The 22,455-nt window shown below is 42.7% G+C and overlaps 1 protein-coding gene across 1 annotated transcript; it reads left to right on the forward strand.

Moving 5' to 3' along the window:
* Positions 1-1,185: 1,185 nt before the first annotated feature.
* On the forward strand, positions 1,186-2,201 carry LOC306895387 (NACHT, LRR and PYD domains-containing protein 1 homolog; the record flags this gene model as incomplete). Its single annotated transcript, XM_079458610.1, is given in 3 exon segments — positions 1,186-1,232; positions 1,412-1,586; positions 1,590-2,201. Coding segments are annotated over 3 exon segments (834 nt in total).
* Positions 2,202-22,455: the final 20,254 nt, after the last annotated feature.

The raw sequence follows: 22,455 nt of genomic DNA on the forward strand, positions 1-22,455 counted from the left end.
GGCAGCTGTCTGCGGGCACAGGTGCACCGCGACTGCACGTTCCACCTGAGGGATGTCGACATAGCCCTTAGCTGCCCCGTCATCGAGGGAAGTCAGGGCGACCGAGCTAGTCTGACGTGCACGCGCCGAGAAGGGGGCGTTCCAGGTCCGACTGAGCTCCTCATGCACCTCCGGGAAGAATGGTACCGGCGCCGACTGTGGCTTAGAGTCACGGCCGGTCCCCAGATACCACGTGTCCAACCGCGAGCGTTGGGGAAGAGGCGGTGCGGTGCACTGCAGCCCAATACTCGCGGAGGCCCGGGAAAGCATGGTTGACATCTCAACGTCCGCTTCGTCCTGAGCTCGACCCCCCGGAGGGGGAAGCTCTAAGGACTCGTCGGGGTCGGATGCCAAGAGGTCGCCCTCCGATACACACCCCGTGTCCGAGTACGTGACGGAGGAACAAGGCGGCGTACCGCCTTTTCCGGGACGGTCAGACGAGCGAGGCGGGGCGTGAACGGTCCGCGAGCCGATGGCTGACGGATTGAGGCTCACGGTAATTGCCCGATCACCCTCGGTGCTCGCCGAAGCGGACGGCAGGGCTGATGCCACTGCTGCCGCAGCACGGGAAGCACTCGAGGTGGCGGCTGATTCTCGGAAGAACGCAGCTATCCGTGAACGCAACGTCTGAATTACCATCCGCCCGCAGTGCGGGCAAGATGTATCCACAAACGCTGCCTCAGCGTGCTGGAGTCCAAGACACACGAGGCAGACATCGTGTCCGTCCCCTTCCTCGATGAGTGCGCCGCACCCACGAGCACAGCGGGACATGCCGCGCTGGAAAAAACTCTAAGCCCTGAAAAGGGCTCGCTCTTTAGAGAGATGCCTTGGAGGTTGCTGAGACGCCCAGGGGAAGTCACAGGAACAGGGACAGTCCGCTGCACCACGTCGTAAGACCAGCAACACGTAGATATTTTCTGCGGAGTCGTCAGTATGAGATGCGAAGGCTCTGAAGAACAAAAGGTGAATGAATGCGGCACGCCGGCTCCCTTTTATACCCGGATATCCGGGGGCGGAGTCCGGCATGCAAATTTCATTCGCCAATTTTCATTGGCCTGTTCAAGTCAGTCAGAGAAGGTAGGTTCTCAAGTCAAACCCCATTCTGTCGAGACAACGTCGAGAGACCGACAGAAAGGGAACTCTCAGATGTCACCTGAACATCTTTATTGTGTTCAGAAGACGCCAGAAATTCTGTAAACATGTTTAACGTCATGAGGGGGAGTAAATAATAACACAAAGTAGATTTTTGGGTGAACTTTCTCTTTATTCTTGTTCAAATGTGAGCATGATATCCTGCATTGGTGCAGTTGAAGTCTTATGTGCTCTTTTGCTCTGTTTATATTTCACTATTTCTTCTTTCTGTGTTCTACAGCTTCAAACCTACTGAGCAGAATATTCACCCACTGCTGAACTGTCAGTCTTGCATCAGTATAGTTGATTCTGATCAGTGGGTTCAGACTGAACCATTGATCTGTACAGATGAAGACATGTCAAAGTTCACTGTCAGCACTGAGCCAGGAAGCTACGAGTGTATCAGGACCAGAATGTGATGGGTCTGCGACTGTGAGGTCACCCTTCAGTATCATGTCTTAGATGCTCGGTTCCTCAACGCACAGCTGGAGAATCTGCAGTGTAACCGAATCGGTCCAGTGATTGATATGACGGTGATCTCAGTGAAACTGGAAGAAGTTCATCTCCCCCATTGTTTCTGTTTAGGGAATTCTGATCCCTCTCTCAAAGATGCTGTGAAAGCTCTCAGCATAAATGATGAAGGAATATATGAAGAGGCCGTGCAGTTGACCCGATTTCATGCTAAAATTGTCCACCCATCATTCTCTCTTGAAACATTAATTATAAGTTGGATAATGTCATGGGAAGAACACTGTGATCTTCTTATCTACATGTCTCGTAAAGATCCTCTCATTCTACATCTCTACTTTTTTCCATTTGATGATCATTTAAAAAATGCTGTTGAGAAAGAAGAAATATCAAGCAATACAGTCAAGTATCCCAGACCTGACAAGCCTTTCCGGATGAAAACAACACACTTTCTTAAAGTTCCTGGTGCCACGGTCCATCCCAAAGAAGGGATCACACTCAGAAGAGATGTCATTCCAAATTTCTTCAAGGTCAAGGTCGTTCGGGGAAGGATCTTGAAATGACTCTCTTCAGAGACGAGGAACAAAACACTGTGTGGACTGCAACAATTGAGAAAGATGAACTCGATCCAAAGAAAGATGAGCTGCTTCTGAGTACTGATGAGGATAAAGCAGCATTTTTTGATAAGAATTATGCAGATCTCATTCAGAGGGTTCCCAATGTTAAGATTGTTGCTGATCAACTGCTTCAGCAGAAAATAATTCACCAGGAACAATATTTAGAAATCACACATGACAGTTCAACCAGTGTGGACGGCATAAGAACACTCTGTTCATGCATGAACAGTGTCACTGGGAAAGCAACATTAATCACAATGTTTCAAAATGAGAAGTTTTACGACTTCAGATGATCGGTCTAATTCTACAAGACTTTTCTACCGATCATACAGGGAAAAAATACTTACTATATAAAAAGCCAGAAATTTGTTCTTAAAACTACAAGCACTCATCTCAGGGAAACGTCTCGGTTACGTATGTAACCTCTGTTCCCTGATGGAGGGAACGAGACGTTGTGTCGAACCGACAGATGGGGTTCGCCCTTGAGAACCTATCATCTTCTGACTATTTTGAAAAGGCTAATGAAATTGGCGAATGAAATTTGCATGCCGGGCTCCGCCCCCGGATATCCGGGTATAAAGGGGAGCCGGCGTGCTCATTCATTCACCTTTTGTGCTGAGGAGCCTGAGAGCATCTCACGATCGCTGCAGCGGACGGCTAGTGTTGTGACATGAGGGACACAACGTCTCGTTCCCTCCATCAGGGAACAGAGGTTACATACGTAACCGAGACGTTCCCTTTCTGTCGGTCTCTCGACGTTGTGTCGAACCGACAGATGGGGTTCCTATTGAAAACGCCATAGCACTAAGCCGCGTCACAATCTCTAGCGAAGCGACGTTGACCGGCCTGTGCGAGCCACACATGAGCGCTATCGCTAAATTTGTAACCTTCCAGTGGGCAGGCAGGGGCTCCCAGAGCTTTTGGCAAAGATGAGTAGCCCCTGCCCTCGGCCACCACAGACGGAGCCTTGTTCTCTAACTGAGAAGCCGTCCAGTACCGTAGGGCTACTGGGTAAGCGCTGTTCCCTCAATGTGGACGTGCGCTACGGAGACCACTTCCCACCATAGGGGGGAATACAGTGGAGACACCAACATGGTCTCAAGCGCGACAACTCTCCTCGGAGACAGCACTCCCGTTGCTGACCTCCATAACAGACAAGAGCTGCTCAGGGCCTTGAGCCCTCCGTGTGGTTCGAGTAGAGGCGCAATGTGCTTACTGGATACCCCACGTACAGGTTGGGTCTTTCTCCCGGTGTGGGAGCGCCTGCAAGTTCACCACCTACTTCCCAAAAGGCGGGCGGCGGAACTTTGGGCACGTAAGTCGGCCGGGGTCTCAGGATCACGTGAGAGTCACTGGGCCTGAATTTTTTCAATCGGTGGACACGGAATGCTTGCAGGTGCCTCACCCTCTGGACGGACTCGAGCCCCAGCAGGAGAGCCAACCCCCCCTCGCAGAACGAGGAAGGGGGCTCTCCGCAGGGCCCGAAAAAGGGGACCCAAAGGCCCGCTTTAAGGTCCCAAGAGGGTACGGGGCGCGGACGAGGCCTTAGCCCCTCGCGCCCTAGAGGAACCTAATAATCAGGTTGCCACCCCAGAGGCTCACCAGCAACTGGTACGTGATAACCGCGACAGCGGGTACCCCCGCTCCAATATGGAAGGGGAGATTACTCCCCAGCCTCTCCTGCATAGGACAGCACGTTCCTGAGCGAGCAATTCCGCGGGTCTTCTCCTCGAGAAGAGCACCAGGACGAGAAGGGGCGCCACTTAAAGGCATCCAGCCTTGTGGGCATGGCCCTTGCCTGAGTGATAGTCTCCACCACTGTGGGGGGTAGATCATTCAGGAGCTCCTCGTCCCGTCCAGGAGCCAGACCCAAAGGCCCGGCTCGAATGCAACGTGCCCATCCCCTGCGAGTAGGGCCCTTCGCCGGGGGATTTGGCCAGGGGGAGTTGTCGTCAGGAGTATTAGCTCCGAGGACCAAGTGAAGTTGGGCCCGTAAGGCGCAACTAGCGGCACTTGATACTCCCTTCCCAGACCTTGCACAGGCCTTACATGCCCTGGACGGTGAGTCTAGGTCAAACTCCCCAGGTGGCCGCCGTCTGCGGATACCCGCGACTGCATGCTCCACCCAGGGTGCATTGACATAGTCCCTAGCTGCCTCCCCGCCCCGAGGGAAGAGAGGGCGATAGAGTCAGCTAGACGGAAGCGCGCCGAAGGGGACGCTCCAGGTCTTACTGAACTCCTTTTGCAGCTCGGTAAAACTTGGCACTTGAGCCGGGCACGGCTTGGAGTCGCGCCCGGGCCCAATGTGCGAAGTACCCAGCCGCGAGCACCAGGGCTGCGGCGCACCGCAAACCGACGCTCACGGCGGTCCGAGCGAGCATGGCTGACATCTTGACGTCTGCTCTCACCTGTGCTCGACCTCCCGAGGGAGGGAGCTTCAGGGAATCGCCAGAGTCTGATGCCAGCAGGTTGCGCTCCGATGTTGCAAGAGACACCTCATCTCCACGGCTCGTGTCCGAGCGCATGGCTGAGGAATAAGATGGCTTAGGACCATCCTCGGGGAACTGCTAAACAAGCGAGACGGGGCGCGAGCAGTCCGCGAGCCGGCCGGCTGACGGATTAACGCTCCCGATAATCCCCACATCACCCTCGCTGCACGCCGCCGCTGACGGCAGGGCCGTAGCCGCTGCGGTCACAGAACGGGAAGCAAACGAGGTGGTGGCTTGCTCTTGACAGAACATAGCCACCGTGACGCAACGTCTGAATAGCCATCCGCCCGCAGTGACGCAACGTCTGACTAGCCATCCGCGCGCAGTGACGCAACGTCTGAATAGCCATCCGCGCGCAGTGCGGGCAGGACGAATCCACGAGGCTGCCACAGTGGTCGGACCCCCGAACACCTGCGGCAACCACCGTGTCCGTTTCCGTCCTCGATGAGTGTACTGCACCCAAGAGATCAGCGGGCAATGCCACGCTGAGGAAATACCTCAGGAAATTTTTTTTTAGAAAAATACCTCAGGAACTGCCAGGACGCCCAGGGGAATCTCTGCTGCACCGCGTCGTAGAATTCGGCAATTCGAAGAATGTCATCAGATGCGAAGGCTCCGAAGAACAAAAGGTGAATGAATGAGCACGCCGGCTCCCCTTTATACCCGGATATCCGGGGGCGGAGCCCGGCATGCAAATTTCATTCGCCAATTTCATTGGCCTTTTCAAAATAGTCAGAAGATGATAGGTTCTCAAGGGCGAACCCCATCTGTCGAGAGACCGACAGAAAGGGAACCCAAATATATATGGTCAACACAGAGCGGATATGTCTTAGCTTCTGCATTGATCTGCTGGTCCCCACAGCGATCTCCTGCTTTTATCTACAATATTCCTGCCTGTTGCATCGGTACTTCAATATACGGTGGTGCCCAAGTCTGCCGGTGCTGTGTGGTTTTTGAGTCTCTGTATCTTCACCTTCACACAGACATTTTTGAGTCACCCCGGGTCAAGACTGAATATCAATCCGGATGATTCAAATGCCATAAAGTGTTTCTGGTTTACGTCTTTTTTACGTTCAAGAAAATCCGATCTCACTGTGGATTACTCTGTGCTCATCTAGACCAGTCAATTATAGCTGAATCTACTCCAAACACTTTGGATTATGTAATATTCGTTCATTTATCAACACAGCGTCACTGGTTTGGGATCTACTGAAAGACTGTAAGTTTGACTTTCTCTGCTCAACTTATTCCACACCAGCGTTTTAAGATTCAGAACAATGATACAGAGTATTTATGCTTTTGGATCTGTATATGCTGCACTGTGTAAAGGTCGGTTACATCACCACATACTGCATAATAGTGGAAACATGGATTGCCGTAAAATCTCCTAATTGATAAAATAACTGTCATTGGCGAGGAAAGCGTTAACGGAGACATAAATATTAATAAAAAACATAAACAAAATGTCTTTTTTTTTCAGCTGAATCACACCATTCCTCCTGGTTTTGCCTACGCTTGAGGTGGGGTTCTAGCAACGCTTTATATTAATACGTAGAAAGTGTCTTTTAAAACTGCTTTTGAATCTATGGTGTTACTTGTTAATGGACAAACACCAAATATCATAACTACTATTTACCGTCCACTCAAATGTCAAACTTATTTCTGTATTGATCTTTCAGTGTTTCTAAATTGATTGTGTTCCATTTCTCCAAATGTAATACTGGTCTGCGATAAAGTAAGTCTTTTTTATCATGCTTGGACAGCTTTCAACTGAAGCAGTTTATTGTTTTTCCATCTCATTCAAAAGGTCACATACTTGATCTTATCTGCTGCACTGGAATAACATAATAATAATAACATAATAATTGTCTATATCTGACCATAAACTGGCGTTTTTCAGTGTCAGTTTATTCAAGTGTGCTATGAGTAAACTTATTTGAAACTTAAAATAGGAAAGTAGACTTTTATTCTACTTCTTAGAAATATTAACTAAGTACACTTGGCTTGTACGTGTGTCTATTCTTATGCTTGAGTAGCCTATTAAACATTATTCTCAAAGTTACTGGTGCTCTTCTTATTATTCTGTTTTTTTCTGAACAAAATTTGACACTTTTTGTCGTCGACCCATAAATGAGGTGTAAATTTGAGCAGCTTATACAGTAAAGGTGATCGTGCGTTTGATGGCGGTGAAGTTTTGAGCCATGCCCTAGCAATCTATTAGAGCACCCTAGAAACCACCCTACATCTCCTTTCCAATGACCCAGAATCAAAATGTTTGGTTAATAAATATCTTTTAGTATTACTCCATACTCTCTGGATTATTTAGAATAGTTGTATTTTATTGTTTGTTGCATACTAGCATAAGACACATACATATATATATATATATATATATAGTTAAAATGTACATGTTGTACAGTTATTGCATGTAAACACAAAGGAATGTTTTGACTCTCTTTCATAACTTTTCTATATAGTAAATACAAAAAAATTTCTATTTATTATGTCTATTGCATAATTTCATGTTTTATACTTCTGTCACTACTTTTTATATTAATATGTATTTGTAAATCTGTGTTTTGTAAATTTGAACTGAATATAATTGATTTGGCTTATTTTGCTGGTTTAGCATGTGTTTCCTAATATTTTCCTAGTAAGGTGAACATTAATATGTTAATGTGTTTTATGATATTAAGTCATCTGTACATGCACAGTTAGAGGTATAATAAAAGTATTTCAAGCGCAAAAATAATATCTTAAATAGTATGTTCATAAAAATACTTCAACTAGTTTACTAAGAATACACCTTAAAGTGCACTTACAAATGTACTAAAAGTATTGATAGTTTACTATCAGTAAATATGCAAGGTTACCTAAAGAAAGCTTACCAGCATACTTAAGATAAATGAGTAGTTTACTGAGAGTAAACTTTCAAGTGTACTTATATAAATGACAAATGTGCTAAAACTTATGAACTAGTACACCTAAAAAACCTACAAGTATACTTTCGGTTTAAAAACTACTGAAATAAATAAACAAACATGTAGTTAGCTGATAAATTATACTTGTAATAAATGAACGTGTAGTTAGCTGAAATAAATAAATAAACTTGGTTACGTATGTATTATGGAGAGAACGAGACGTTGTGACGAGACTGACAGAATGGGGTTTGACTTGAGAACCAGTCATCTCCGACTCTTTGAAAAGGCCAATGAACTTGGCGAATGGGACGGCACGCCAGACTCCGCCCCGTACATACAGGTATAAAAGGGAAGATGGTGTGCTCATTCATTCACCTTTTTGGGCTAAGGGAACTTGAGAGGCACTCTTGTTCGCTGAAGCGTGCCGGCGCAGCGCTCGTGGCATGATAGGAACTGAGGTTACATACGTAACCAAGACGTTCTTTTTCTGTCAGTCTCTCGACGTTGTGTCGAGACTGACAGAATGGGGTTACCCTGGAAAACGCCAAGGTTCTGCACCGCGTCACGATTTACAGTAAAACGACACTGACCTGCCTGGGCGAGTCACAAATGAACATCCTTGCGAGTCACAAATGAACATCCTTGCGAATCGTAACCATCCAGTATTGTGGTGATCAATTCGTGTGACCACGACGAGAGGTTCTTACTACCGGCCGTACAGGTGGCCTTGCTACTCTGGAGGCGAGCAGGCCGCCAGACACCGTAAGGAGCACTGGGAAGCGCTACCCCATGCCTGCGGGGGGGGGGGCGCTACAGAGACCACATCTGCCGAAGGGAAATCATATGTGGAATACCTACACGGTCTCACCAGTGGGCAGAACTCATGGGAGTAGTAGTACAGGCCCAACCCAGGGGTGCACGCAAGCGGTGGAGACCACCTAGGGGATGTCACAGGTTCGCCGACAGGGGAACCAAGAGTGAGAAAGCGTCAGACGGGACTACCCAAGGAGGGGAGTCACTACGTGTGGAGCACTAGCCCAGGTACAAGGGTTCACCTTGTGAGCGTCACTACAGTGGGCAGGGCCTGAGATCGGCAAGCCAAGGGATGTCGTCCACGATGCAGTGCACCAGTTTCTGTTTGGAGACAGCCCCCTGCTGTCCCCTGACACAGACAAAGAGCTGCTCAGAGCGAGAGCTCTGTGTTTGGGCCGAGTAGAGGCACAGGGCGCGTACTGGGCATGACAGGGAAAGGGTTGGTTCCCCACCACCTAGTCCGCACGGGGGTGGTGGGACTCTGGGCATGTGGCCAGGTTGGGGTCTAGCCCACGTGGGGTACCCCAACTCTAGGCTCACCCTGGATATGGAGAGTGCGTGCTGATCCCCTACCCTCCTCATGGAGCGTCAACAGGAGAAGCGCCTTCATCTTTTGAGAAAGGTTGGGTTCTCCAGGGTCTCCAACGAGGCTTAAAGCAGGGCCACCAGGACCTTGTTAAGGTCCCAGGAGGGTACAGATAACGACAGGGGGGATTAGCCCCCTGTGTGCCCATTAGGAATCTGCTGATCGGGTTGTGCTGCCCAGCACGACACAGATCAAGGCACTCTGTGCTGCAGGAAGCGCAGTAGGACGAGAAGAGGTGTTTCAGGGCGACCACTGACTGTTGCTTGCCTGTCACCTCTGAGGATAGAGAATGTCCCATGACTTGGGCGAGTGCCTGGCAACCGATTGCGAGGCCGAGACGGATCATCCTCATTAGGCACCGTGACGCGCTGGGGAGCTATGACCAGGCCCCGAGACATTGTGACAGAGGAACTAGCGGGGAGATCTGCTTCATTGCCTCGTGGGGGGAGGTTCTGTGGTGGCAGCGATCGTGGGGCCGTAGCTGCGCCCAATGTCCTAGGTCTCCCCGGTGGCTCCTGCCAGCCATTTCCTGGCAAGGAGCTAACCTCCTCTGTTGAAACCACCGTCCGCAGGGTGCCAACTGACTGGTGTGATGGAAATTTTCATGACGTGGGTTTCTTCACGCTAATCTCTGTAAAAATTGATTCAAGAATGTCTATCTTGTTGTTCATAAATTCCTTAGAAATGTTTTGCTACGTGGCAGACCACTCAGCTCCTTTGCCCTTGAGCAAAGACCAAGAGGTTCTGGTGAAGATAGGAGATGGCGACACATTTTTTGTTACCAAAGATACGTTCTTGCTCAAGGGTGGGGGAGAAGAAGGGGTGTCATGTTTGGATCATATAAAAGCCCTGTAAGTGGGAAGGAGGGCACCTTCTCTCTGCGCCATGCTTGTGATGCAGACTGAATGTCAATAAATATAAAATACCTTGCAAGGTAACTCATGCTCTCTGTGTGTTGCATTTGTCTGAAGTGTTTAAAACTCACCTTGATTAAGGAATAAGAAAAATTCCACAACACTGGAACCGCAGGCAGAGGTACGGAGGGGCGGGGCTGCTGAGATGCAGACGCCAACCTGGACCTCGAGACCCTAGTGGGGGCCGGGTCACGGCGGAGAGGCTGATGGCTTCCGTCTGTTATTTCGTCAAAAAACTTGAAAGTCTTTCGACGATGCCCAAGCAGCCCACGCTGTGCGAGGGGTACATCAAGAAAGCGGACTCTCCCGATGTCTCCCATCTGCGCAGAAGAAACCACCGTCCGCGGAGGGCCATCTGAGGAGGGGGCACCAGAACCACGGGTGGAGGTACGGGGCTGTTGGGAAGCAGACACCAACCGGGACCACTACGCCCTAGTAGGGGCCGGGTCGCGGCGGAGAGGCGTATGGCCTCCATCTGCTATTTCGTCAAAAGACTCGAAAGTCTTCGACGATGCCAAAGCAGCCCACGCTGTGCGATGGGTGCATCAGGAAAACGGACTCTCTAGACGCCTCCCATCTGCGCAGAATTGAGCCAGAGGTGTCTCTCTTGGACCACAAGAGTGGACATCTTCAGACCCAGTGTGCGCGCCGTCACTTTGGTCGCCCGGAGAGCGAGGTCTGTGGCGGTGCGCAGGCCCTGCATAACCACTGGGTCCAGTTTTCCCTCGTCTAACCACTTCCCTCGACTAACCACTCTGTGGCTCTGCAGGATGGCCATGGCATGAAGGGTGGAGGCAGCTGACATGCCGCAGTGAAAGCCCTCGACATCAGTGATGGTGAGGGCGAACACGCTTTGGATGGGAGCCTTGGTTGGTGCCTCCAGGTAGCAGACAGTCGACAGTCGTGAAGTTTGACGGATTTTATATGTCTTTAGCTCCAGTGTTTGAGACAACAGGCTCTTCAGCAGCATTTAAGTCAATACAGATCATCAGTTTGCATTGAGGAGAATAAACACTACACTGTCTTTATATGTTCTCTTCAACTTAATACTTCTAAATGTTTAGCTTTTCTGTCATCACTCACTCTTGTCAATTTCGACCTGTATGACTTTCTTTGTTCTGCGAAATGCAAAGTTGTTTGTGAAAGGTGTTTGTGAAAGACTTCAATTGTATGGACACAAAACCAATGCAAGTGAATTTGGACCAACGGTCTAACACTAAAGATCCCCTATAGTGTACATTCTGAAATAAATCATATTTGATTGTATTTATTTTAAGTCTGAAGTAATATAACTTATTGTTTATTGGTGTTATCGAGTGGTTTGAGACAGAGGGGTACGTGTTCAATATTCTACATATCAGTTTGGTATTTCACTTTTGATCAATGCAAGCCTCATGCCAATGACAATAACTGACCAAACTGAGATATTACAGCACAGTAAAACATGCAATAAACGATCATCAGGTGATTGGGTTGACCATGTGATTGAAGCGATCTTCACACAGGCAACAACTGTATAGGGTGTGTGCGTGCGGGTACCAGCTATACGGAATTTATAAACAATATAAAATGTTAAGAAAAATAGGAATAGAGCAATTATGTAAATAACTGGATAAATATATAAAGGAAGACACGGGTGTAATATAAATAAAATGTATTAACAAAAGATACACAAGAAAACAAACAACTAAATGTTAGTAAAATTCTAAAGGAAAGAGCAAAAGATCGAAAATGCAAGTGACTAAGATAACTGTATAGCAGAAGGTTCTCTGTAGTGTGATAATGTATATATAATAAAGATTTATGCCAAGAATTATCTGAGACATATGAAAGACAGTAATGCAAGCCTAAGATGAACACAAACTGAGAGAATACACTGATGTCAAGTATGCTGCCCATCGATTGAATGCGAGACTCCGGTTCCATATACAGATGTTTATTAACACCTTAACATTGTAGAACTAAAAGTTCAAGTAAACGAAATATAAGACAACATCAAATATTGCAAACATTACATAAATTACAATAAAGAATACAGAGTAATACTGACCACTTTAGCCTTCCTCTCAACCAACGGCAGAGTCATTTCCCAGAAGCAATCTTCACAGTCAAATATATTCTTCAACTTATATGCAGTTGTAACAAACACCACGGAGAATGAAGTATAAAGAATAAAGAATTAAACTAGCAGGAACATCACCGCTACATGTGCGCTTGGTCTCTGTGCTTTGGTTACGGGGCTTGCTTCTGGTTTTCGGCATGTCAAAATTAAAGTACGTGCTTTTTTCAAATATATTCAAAAAACCGGCTGCATTTACATCATGGTCTCTCAGGATCAGAACTTCAGCGTTACTGTAACAGTCTCTGTCGAGTCACAGGACAGAACATAAGACACGAGCAATTTTTCCCTTTAAAGAACTCCAGGCCTGAAGAGGGCAGAAAACCTAAACTGGAACTAAAAATTGAGCCAGCGTTGCTTGAGGGACTAATTTTACCTGCGCACCTGTCAGGGTATAAAATGATTGATGTTTGCTTTGACTTAATTCCTCTCCATCTAAAAAATAAGAAAACACAGCTCATGTTCAACTCAAAAGACGCAACTGGTATGTTATGTTTCTAATGATTTATTATGTTGCATCTATGTTTAATTGTATTAGGAGGGCTGACACTTTTTATTGTGAATTTTTCCCAATAATGTGTTAAAGTAATTGATGGAAATGTTAGCATGCTTTGTTGCTGTGTTTTGAGTGTGAAAAGTAATGTATGTTTATTTTCTGTTTAAGGTTATCAACCTATTCCCTATCCCTTAGTCCTTAATCCTTTAAAAACCATCTGGAAGGAAAATAAATAACTAAAAAGGAATTGAGTTGTCCCTTTGTATCCTTTATGTGTTGAGCAATCCGTTTTCAGGTTTGGGCAGAGCTGAACTAATTATAACATCTGGAGAACTTGACAGTCTCTGAGGGAGACTCACAACTTTGGTGTTCGTGTCTGTTGTAGGTGCACCTTACAGGAACGGAGGATATTGAAATTTAGTGCCTCTCCATTCCAAGGCTGTGATTGGACATTTGTTAATGTCAGCCCACCAACATCCAGCTCAATATCTCCATCATGACAGTTAGAGAGGGGTCCGGTCATAAAGCTGAGGCCCTGGAATGCATTGTTGAGTGCTGTTCACTCATTATACCACAATAAAATGACCACACAACAATACACTTATTTCTATTTTGGATAGCATACATTCAAAATGACATTGATACTTTAAAATCACCTTAAACCTGTTGCTTGCCTAATAAATACATACATGACTTACACATACATGCGTGACAGTGTTTTAATGACATTCTCAATTTTCCCTGCACAGTCCATCATGATGCGCCAAAAGAAGTCAAAGTCCCTTGACATGTTTTGGAATCCTTCTGCCTGTTTACATGAAAGATCAGGAAAAGAATCCACATTCACTTCAGTTCTGGGCAGGACACTCAGTGACTAGAGAACAAACTACTGGATTCAATTCAATTTTATGTATATAGCGCCTTTCACAATTTGCATTGTTCTAAAGCAGCTTTACAGGGGAGAAACGAAAAACCCAAGAAAGGGTAAAACACACTACATGGTGTTTTATATAATAAATCCAATTATTCTAATGAATAATATCTAATGTCAGCATCTCCTGGTGGTTTATTTAGCATATTTTGCATTAAGTGAATGCTTGGCTGAAAAGATGTGTCTTTAATCTAGATTTAAATTGGGCGAGTGTGTCTGATCCTGGAATAATATCAGGAAGGTTATTCCAGAGTTTAGGTGCTACGTATGAGAAAGCTCGACCCCCTTTGGTGGATTTAGTTATTCTAGGTATTATCAAAAGTCCTGAGTTTTGAGATCTTAGCGAGCGTGATGGGTTGTAAAATATTCGGTTTGCGTGTCTTTGGTCCGATAAGTAATATTTCTGTTTTATTAGAATTACAGGTCATCCAATGTTTTATATCTTTAATGCACTCTGCCAATTTGGATAGCTGGGAGGAATCATCTGGTCTTGATGAGATATATAGCTGAGTATCATCTGCATAGCAATGGAAGCTAATTCCATGTTTTTTAATAATGTTTCAGAGGGGCAGCATGTATATGGAGAACAGCACGGGTCCCAGAACCGATCCCTGTGGTAAACCATAATTTACTTGCGTTAGATTGGATGATTCCCCATTTAAATGGACAAATTGATGTCTGTCTGACAAGTAAGATCTAAACCATTGTAGTGCCTGTCCCTCAATACCGGTATAATTGTGTAAGTGATCTAGAAGTATCTTATGGTCTACGGTATGGAACGCAGCACTAAGGTCAAGCAGGACCAGGAGTGAGATGTTGCCTTTATCTGATGCTATAAGCAGGTCGTGTGTAATTTTAACGAGCGCAGTTTCAGTGCTATGATGCGATCTAAAGCCTGACTGAAATTTTTCGTGCATGTCGTTATTTTGTAAGAAAGAGCACAACTGAGTGGACACTACTTTTTCTAGTATTTTAGACAGGTATGGGAGATTTGAAATCGGTCTATAGTTCATTTGGATCTAAGTTTGGTTTCTTGATTAGAGGCTTAATGGCGGCCATCTTAAAGTGTCCTGGGACATGGCCTAGATTAATTGACGAGTTGATAATGTTATAAATGGGCTCAATTGCAACAGGTAGTAGCTCTTTTAATAATTTAGTTGGTATGGGGTCTAATAAGCAAGTTGTAGGTTTAGAAGTTGCAATAAGTTGAATTAAATCCTCCTGTTTAATAGGTGAAAAACGCTGGAGCCTTTGTTTTGGAGCGATGGTTGGTGCTAATTCATAGGACAGATTTGGAGGTTGAGTTTTTAAAATTTTGTCACGAATGTTTTCGATTTTCTCTGTAAAAAATATCATGAATTCTTTGCTACCGAGGTGCGGCGGAATAGCCAGGTCAGTCGATGTCTGTTTATTTGTCAATTTAGCGACTGTGCTAAATAAAAACCTTGGGTTGTTTTTGTTGGTTTCTATGAGGTTACGGAGGTGCTCTGCCTTTGCTGCTTTTAGTGCCTTTTTATAACAATATGCACTCTCTTTCCACGCCATTTTAAAGAGCTCTAATTGCGATTTTATCCATTTGCGCTCTAGTTTGCGAGTTTCTCTTTTAAGGGCGCGAGTGGTGCTATTGTACCATGGTGCAATATTTTTCTCATTAATCTTTTTTGACTTCGTAGGTGCAACAGCTTCTAATGTATTAGAGAAAATAGTGCCCAATTTCCTGGTCATGACATCGAGCGATTCTTTATTTATTGGTATAAATATGTTGGATGACCAACAGTCTGGCTTCAAAGCAAACCACTCCACTGAGACTGCACTGCCATCATCTTTTCATCTCTCTCCACTGGCTACCGGTTGAAGACCGGATCAGATTCAAGTCACTGATGTTTGCCTACAGGACTATCACTGGATCTGCACCTGCATACTTTCACACCCTACTACACTCCAACATCAGGAAACCCTGCATTCAGCAAATGAGCGGCTCCTTGTAATGTCTTCTCATAAGGGCACTAAATCTCCTTCACAACTCCTTCCTGGTGGAACATTCTTCCTAACACGGTCCGGTCAACCACATCTCTCACAACCTTCAAATAACTAAACCCATCTCTTCTGTGAATACTTAAAAGACAAATTAAAAAATAAACACACTAACCCTCTCTTCTCTCAACAGGTAGAGGTTAAAATCAATCAGCTACATGTTGACGGAAGAGATGCGGAAGATAGTAACTTTGTATTAGCACCTATTGTACTATTGCTCTTTGTATGACATATCGCTTATTACTTCCCGAACTCTTTGTAAGTCGCTTTGGATAAAATAGTCTGCAAAATCACTAAATGTAAATGTAAAATCAAGTTTATTATAGATGCCCTTTTGTCCAGAGATGAGACCTGTGTTAGCTTTCTTGGTGTCAGATTTATTGTTTTTAATCTAGTTTATTGACAAAAATAAATTTGGTATTAAAATGAAGCTGCGTATTTAGGGCGTGACCCATCTTAACTCTTTCTTTGGTAGTCCATCATCTGTGCTGTGGCTGCTTTTGAAAATCTGACCATGCTGGAGGCTGAGGAGAATGTGTAGTTTTGATGTTCATGTTTATAATTTATTTTAGTCTTGTTTAAGTGTAGGTAGTCTTAGTCCTGTCTTGTTATTGTACCCATGTCATGTCATGTTATGTTACCCCCACGTGGGTCTTTGTTTCATTATTTATTAAATATCTGTTAACCCCTTACCCGCTGTGTGCACCTGGGTCCTCTGTTCTTGTCTCACCACTCAAGAATCATGACACATAACACCCTGGCATTATTTCCAATAACAATTTTCACTACAATTTTAAACTTTCTTTTATCAGTGAGTGGAGCAGTTTGACTGGAGTATTAGGAATATATTTGAAGAAGCGTGTCAGCCCATAGGAGTCATTAGCAGAAGCCATCCTGTTTTTGATAAAAGTGTCTTGATTAATAATGTTTTCACAAGAAACATGTCATTTTCCCCCCCTAGAAATTCATAAAGGGATGAATCATGTCTGTCTAACTTTATATATGCCTATGCATTCACAACATACACTCAAGTCTCCTGCATATTTGAAGATAACTAGGATACATTAGATTATATATCATTGCTGTATATATATATATATATATATATATATATATATATGATCCAGCTATGTGCATTATTCATTTTTCAGTTCACAAAATTGTAGTAAATCAATTGTCTCCTGTGATCATGTATGAAGACCATCAGTAGATATCTACAGATATTTAACCTGTTGTGCACATCATTACATTAAGATATCACATTTACAATAGATAAATTCACACACAAAAATACAATAAGTCAATGTGTCTGGATGGGGCAGCTGATAATGTGTAAGTGAGTTGGTTGAAACATGGTTACTATAGTGAAACTGGTTTTAGCAAAAATAATCACTATTCCAAAAATTTTTTTTTACCATGGTCAGGTTTCTTAAGGGATAAACACTGGTGCAGAAGCACTTCTTCTTTCAGTTTAAATGATATATTTACTTTTAATCTTAAATATATAATTAATTCTTCAGTATTTATTAGGTTGTAAACATTGTATTTTGTGATTCAACTTTCCCTGCTGGACACATAATAAACAACAGAGCCGTAAAGCTGATGTCCCAGGTCTGCCGTCTCTTCACGTAGTTTAAAGGAATAGTTCTCCCAAAAATGAAACTTCCGTCATAATTTACTAACCCTCAGATTGTTGCAAACCGAACCTGTATACATTTTGTTTTGAATCCCCATCGACTCCCATAGTATTTATTTTCCCTGCAGGAAATGGGGGATGAGATCTGTTTTGTTACTGACATTCTTCCAAATATCTTCCTGTGGGTTCAGCAGAATAAAGAAATGTAAATGGGGGTTTAATAAACATAATGGTTTATGAGGTATCAGGAATACAGATGTGGGATAATGGGTAGGTTAGATGGTAAACCAACAAGGATGGATATAATAAAAGGTGTTATGTCATGTCTCACAATAACATGAGCAACTTTGGCTGGTAAATGTGCTTTGTAAGAGGAAATCTATGTAAAACATTACTGTACAGATTGGAAGGAGAGTGTACAACAGTGGTTTTGTTGGCTCATATCTGGATAGTAGGGAATGAAGCAGTAGATAAATTAGCAAACGAAGCATTAAAGAAAAACTTGAAGCATCTCTGGGAAGAAATGGGTTCAGATCAGTGATAACAGGAAAGTTATGATGGCAAGAGCACAGGTAGTGGTATTATAATATTGTTAAATCAGTAGGGAAAAGAGAGCAGTCTTATAGAAGACATAGGGAGGAAGAAGTAATGATCTATAGATAAGGATGGGTCACACAACTAAATGCGCAGTGAGTGTTGTGGACCTTCTGGAAAAGGGTTTGAGTGTTAAATAATCATATATATGTAAGGCGGTGTTAACAGGGGACATTACCTTTATCCTACAGAAGGTGGCGGTAATACTCATAAGGAGTGAAAGGCCATTAAACAACAAGAAGAAAATTAGTTCGACTCGAAAGAATAAAGCCACAAACTAACACAAACTACACGGTAAGAACTAAACGATCATCTTCGCTTCAGCTTCTGATATAATGTCTTTATGTGATCATGTTTTTATTTCACTTCTTGTCTATGGGATGAATTTCGACTCAAAATGATTAACAAATGCACGCACAGTCATCCGTGAACGTGATACACGTTTCATTTGTATTTTACGATTCACAAACAAATGCCTTATGATTAGATTCTGTGAAATTTAGATTTGAATAAACACGAAGCGATTTGTACAAATAGAGGCAGATTTCTGATCGCAATGTTTTATTTTGTGTTCATGTATATTGTTTTTGCGCATACCAATGAGAAGTTGCGCATTTGTGGATCCTGTGACGCGCGTTCATACATCCTGTTCGGTTCATTTGGATTTTGAGACTTTCTTTACACGGTTTTGCATTGGACACACACACGCAACTGCAGATCCATGCGCAACCGTGCAGAAAATAAGAACTACCACTAGATGGCAGGCTTATGGAAACCATAGGTGCTGGTCATATCTTTAGAATATTATCAAAAAGTTGATGCATTTCACTATTTCCATTAAAAAAGTCAAACTTGTAAATAATATGAATTCATTACACGCAGACTGATATATTTCAAATGTTTATTTATTTTAACTGTGATCATTAAAACTGACAACTAATTAAAATACCAAATTGATAAGGCGTTTTAATCTCAAAGACAAAGCATTTTCTCATAAAGTTAATAGATGCAGTTATTACAGTTACAGTGCAGTAGATGAGTTAATGCAGTTATTACAGTTACAGTGCAGTAGATGAGTCAATGCAGTTATTACAGTTACAGTGCAGTAGATGAGTCAATGCAGTTATTACAGTTACAGTGCAGTAGATGAGTTAATGCAGTTATTACAGTTACAGTGCAGTAGATGAGTCAATGCAGTTATTACAGTTACAGTGCGGTAGATGAGTTAATGCAGTTATTACAGTTACAGTGCAGTAGATGAGTCAATGCAGTTATTAAAGTTACAGTGCAGTAGATGAGTTAATGCAGTTATTACAGTGCAGTAGATGAGTTAATGCAGTTATTAAAGTTACAGTGCAGTAGATGAGTTAATGCAATTATTAAAGTTACAGTGCAGTAGATGAGTCAATGCAGTTATTACAGTTACAGTGCATTAGATGAGTTAATGCAGTTATTAAAGTTACAGTGCAGTAGATGAGTTAATGCAGTTATTAAAGTTACAGTGCAGTAGATGAGTCAATGCAGTTATTAAAGTTACAGTGCAGTAGATCAGTCAATGCAGTTATTAAAGTTACAGTGCAGTAGATGAGTTAATGCAATTATTAAAGTTACAGTGCAGTAGATGAGTCAATGCAGTTATTACAGTTACAGTGCAGTAGATGAGTTAATGCAATTATTAAAGTTACAGTGCAGTAGATGAGTCAATGCAGTTATTACAGTTACAGTGCAGTAGATGAGTTAATGCAATTATTAAAGTTACAGTGCAGTAGATGAGTTAATGCAGTTATTAAAGTTACAGTGCAGTAGATGAGTTAATGCAATTATTACAGTTACAGTGCAGTAGATGAGTCAATGCAATTATTAAAGTTACAGTGCAGTAGATGAGTCAATGCAGTTATTATAGTTACAGTGCAGTAGATGAGTTAATGCAGTTATTACAGTTACAGTGCAGTAGATAAGTTAATGCAGTTATTACAGTTACAGTGCAGTAGATGAGTTAATGCAATTATTAAAGTTACAGTGCAGTAGATGAGTCAATGCAGTTATTATAGTTACAGTGCAGTAGATGAGTTAATGCAGTTATTACAGTTACAGTGCAGTAGATAAGTTAATGCAGTTATTACAGTTACAGTGCAGTAGATGAGTTAATGCAATTATTAAAGTTACAGTGCAGTAGATGAGTCAATGCAGTTATTACAGTTACAGTGCAGTAGATGAGTTAATGCAATTATTAAAGTTACAGTGCAGTAGATGAGTCATGCAGTTATTACAGTTACAGTGCAGTAGATGAGTTAATGCAATTATTAAAGTTACAGTGCAGTAGATGAGTTAATGCAGTTATTAAAGTTACAGTGCAGTAGATGAGTTAATGCAATTATTAAAGTTACAGTGCAGTAGATGAGTTAATGCAATTATTAAAGTTACAGTGCAGTAGATGAGTTAATGCAGTTATTATAGTTACAGTGCAGTAGATGAGTTAATGCAATTATTAAAGTTACAGTGCAGTAGATGAGTTAATGCAGTTATTAAAGTTACAGTGCAGTAGATGAGTCAATGCAATTATTAAAGTTACAGTGCAGTAGATGAGTCAATGCAGTTATTATAGTTACAGTGCAGTAGATGAGTTAATGCAGTTATTACAGTTACAGTGCAGTAGATAAGTAAATGCAGTTATTACAGTTACAGTGCAGTAGATGAGTTAATGCAATTATTAAAGTTACAGTGCAGTAGATGAGTCAATGCAGTTATTATAGTTACAGTGCAGTAGATGAGTTAATGCAGTTATTACAGTTACAGTGCAGTAGATGAGTTAATGCAGTTATTACAGTTACAGTGCAGTAGATGAGTTAATGCAGTTATTACAGTTACAGTGCAGTAGATGAGTTAATGCAGTTATTAAAGTTACAGTGCAGTAGATGAGTTAATGCAGTTATTACAGTTACAGTGCAGTGGATGAGTCAATGCAGTTATTACAGTTACAGTGCAGTAGATGAGTTAATGCAGTTATTATAGTTACAGTGCAGTAGATGAGTTAATGCAGTTATTAAAGTTACAGTGCAGTAGATGAGTCAATGCAGTTATTATAGTTACAGTGCAGTGGATGAGTCAATGCAGTTATTATAGTTACAGTGCAGTGGATGAGTCAATGCCGTTATTATAGTTACAGTGCAGTAGATGAGTCAATGCAGTTATTACAGTTACAGTGCGGTAGATAAGTAAATGCAGTTATTAAAGTTACAGTGCAGTAGATGAGTCAATGCAGTTATTATAGTTACAGTGCAGTAGATGAGTTAATGCAGTTATTACAGTTACAGTGCAGTAGATGAGTTAATGCAGTTATTACAGTTACAGTGCAGTAGATGAGTTAATGCAGTTATTAAAGTTACAGTGCAGTAGATGAGTCAATGCAGTTATTATAGTTACAGTGCAGTGGATGAGTCAATGCAGTTATTATAGTTACAGTGCAGTGGATGAGTCAATGCAGTTATTATAGTTACAGTCCAGTGGATGAGTCAATGCAGTTATTATAGTTACAGTGCAGTGGATGAGTCAATGCAGTTATTATAGTTACAGTGCAGTAGATGAGTCAATGCAGTTATTACAGTTACAGTGCAGTAGATGAGTCAATGCAATTATTACAGTTACAGTGCAGTAGATGAGTTAATGCAGTTATTAAAGTTACAGTGCAGTGGATGAGTCAATGCAGTTATTATAGTTACAGTGCAGTGGATGAGTCAATGCAGTTATTATAGTTACAGTGCAGTGGATGAGTCAATGCAGTTATTATAGTTACAGTGCAGTGGATGAGTCAATGCAGTTATTATAGTTACAGTGCAGTGGATGAGTCAATGCAGTTATTATAGTTACAGTGCAGTGGATGAGTCAATGCAGTTATTATAGTTACAGTGCAGTGGATGAGTCAATGCAGTTATTATAGTTACAGTGCAGTGGATGAGTCAATGCAGTTATTATAGTTACAGTGCAGTGGATGAGTCAATGCAGTTATTATAGTTACAGTGCAGTGGATGAGTCAATGCAGTTATTATAGTTACAGTCCAGTGGATGAGTCAATGCAGTTATTATAGTTACAGTGCAGTGGATGAGTCAATGCAGTTATTATAGTTACAGTGCAGTAGATGAGTCAATGCAGTTATTACAGTTACAGTGCAGTAGATGAGTCAATGCAATTATTACAGTTACAGTGCAGTAGATGAGTTAATGCAGTTATTAAAGTTACAGTGCAGTAGATGAGTCAATGCAGTTATTATAGTTACAGTGCAGTGGATGAGTCAATGCAGTTATTATAGTTACAGTGCAGTGGATGAGTCAATGCAGTTATTATAGTTACAGTGCAGTGGATGAGTCAATGCAGTTATTATAGTTACAGTGCAGTGGATGAGTCAATGCAGTTATTATAGTTACAGTGCAGTGGATGAGTCAATGCAGTTATTATAGTTACAGTCCAGTGGATGAGTCAATGCAGTTATTATAGTTACAGTGCAGTGGATGAGTCAATGCAGTTATTATAGTTACAGTGCAGTAGATGAGTTAATGCAGTTATTACAGTTACAGTGCAGTAGATGAGTTAATGCAGTTATTACAGTTACAGTGCAGTAGATGAGTTAATGCAGTTATTACAGTTACAGTGCAGTAGATGAGTTAATGCA

Source organism: Barbatula barbatula (genome assembly GCF_947034865.1).
Source record: "Barbatula barbatula genome assembly, chromosome: 6".
In the NCBI taxonomy this organism is placed as follows: domain Eukaryota; kingdom Metazoa; phylum Chordata; class Actinopteri; order Cypriniformes; family Nemacheilidae; genus Barbatula; species Barbatula barbatula.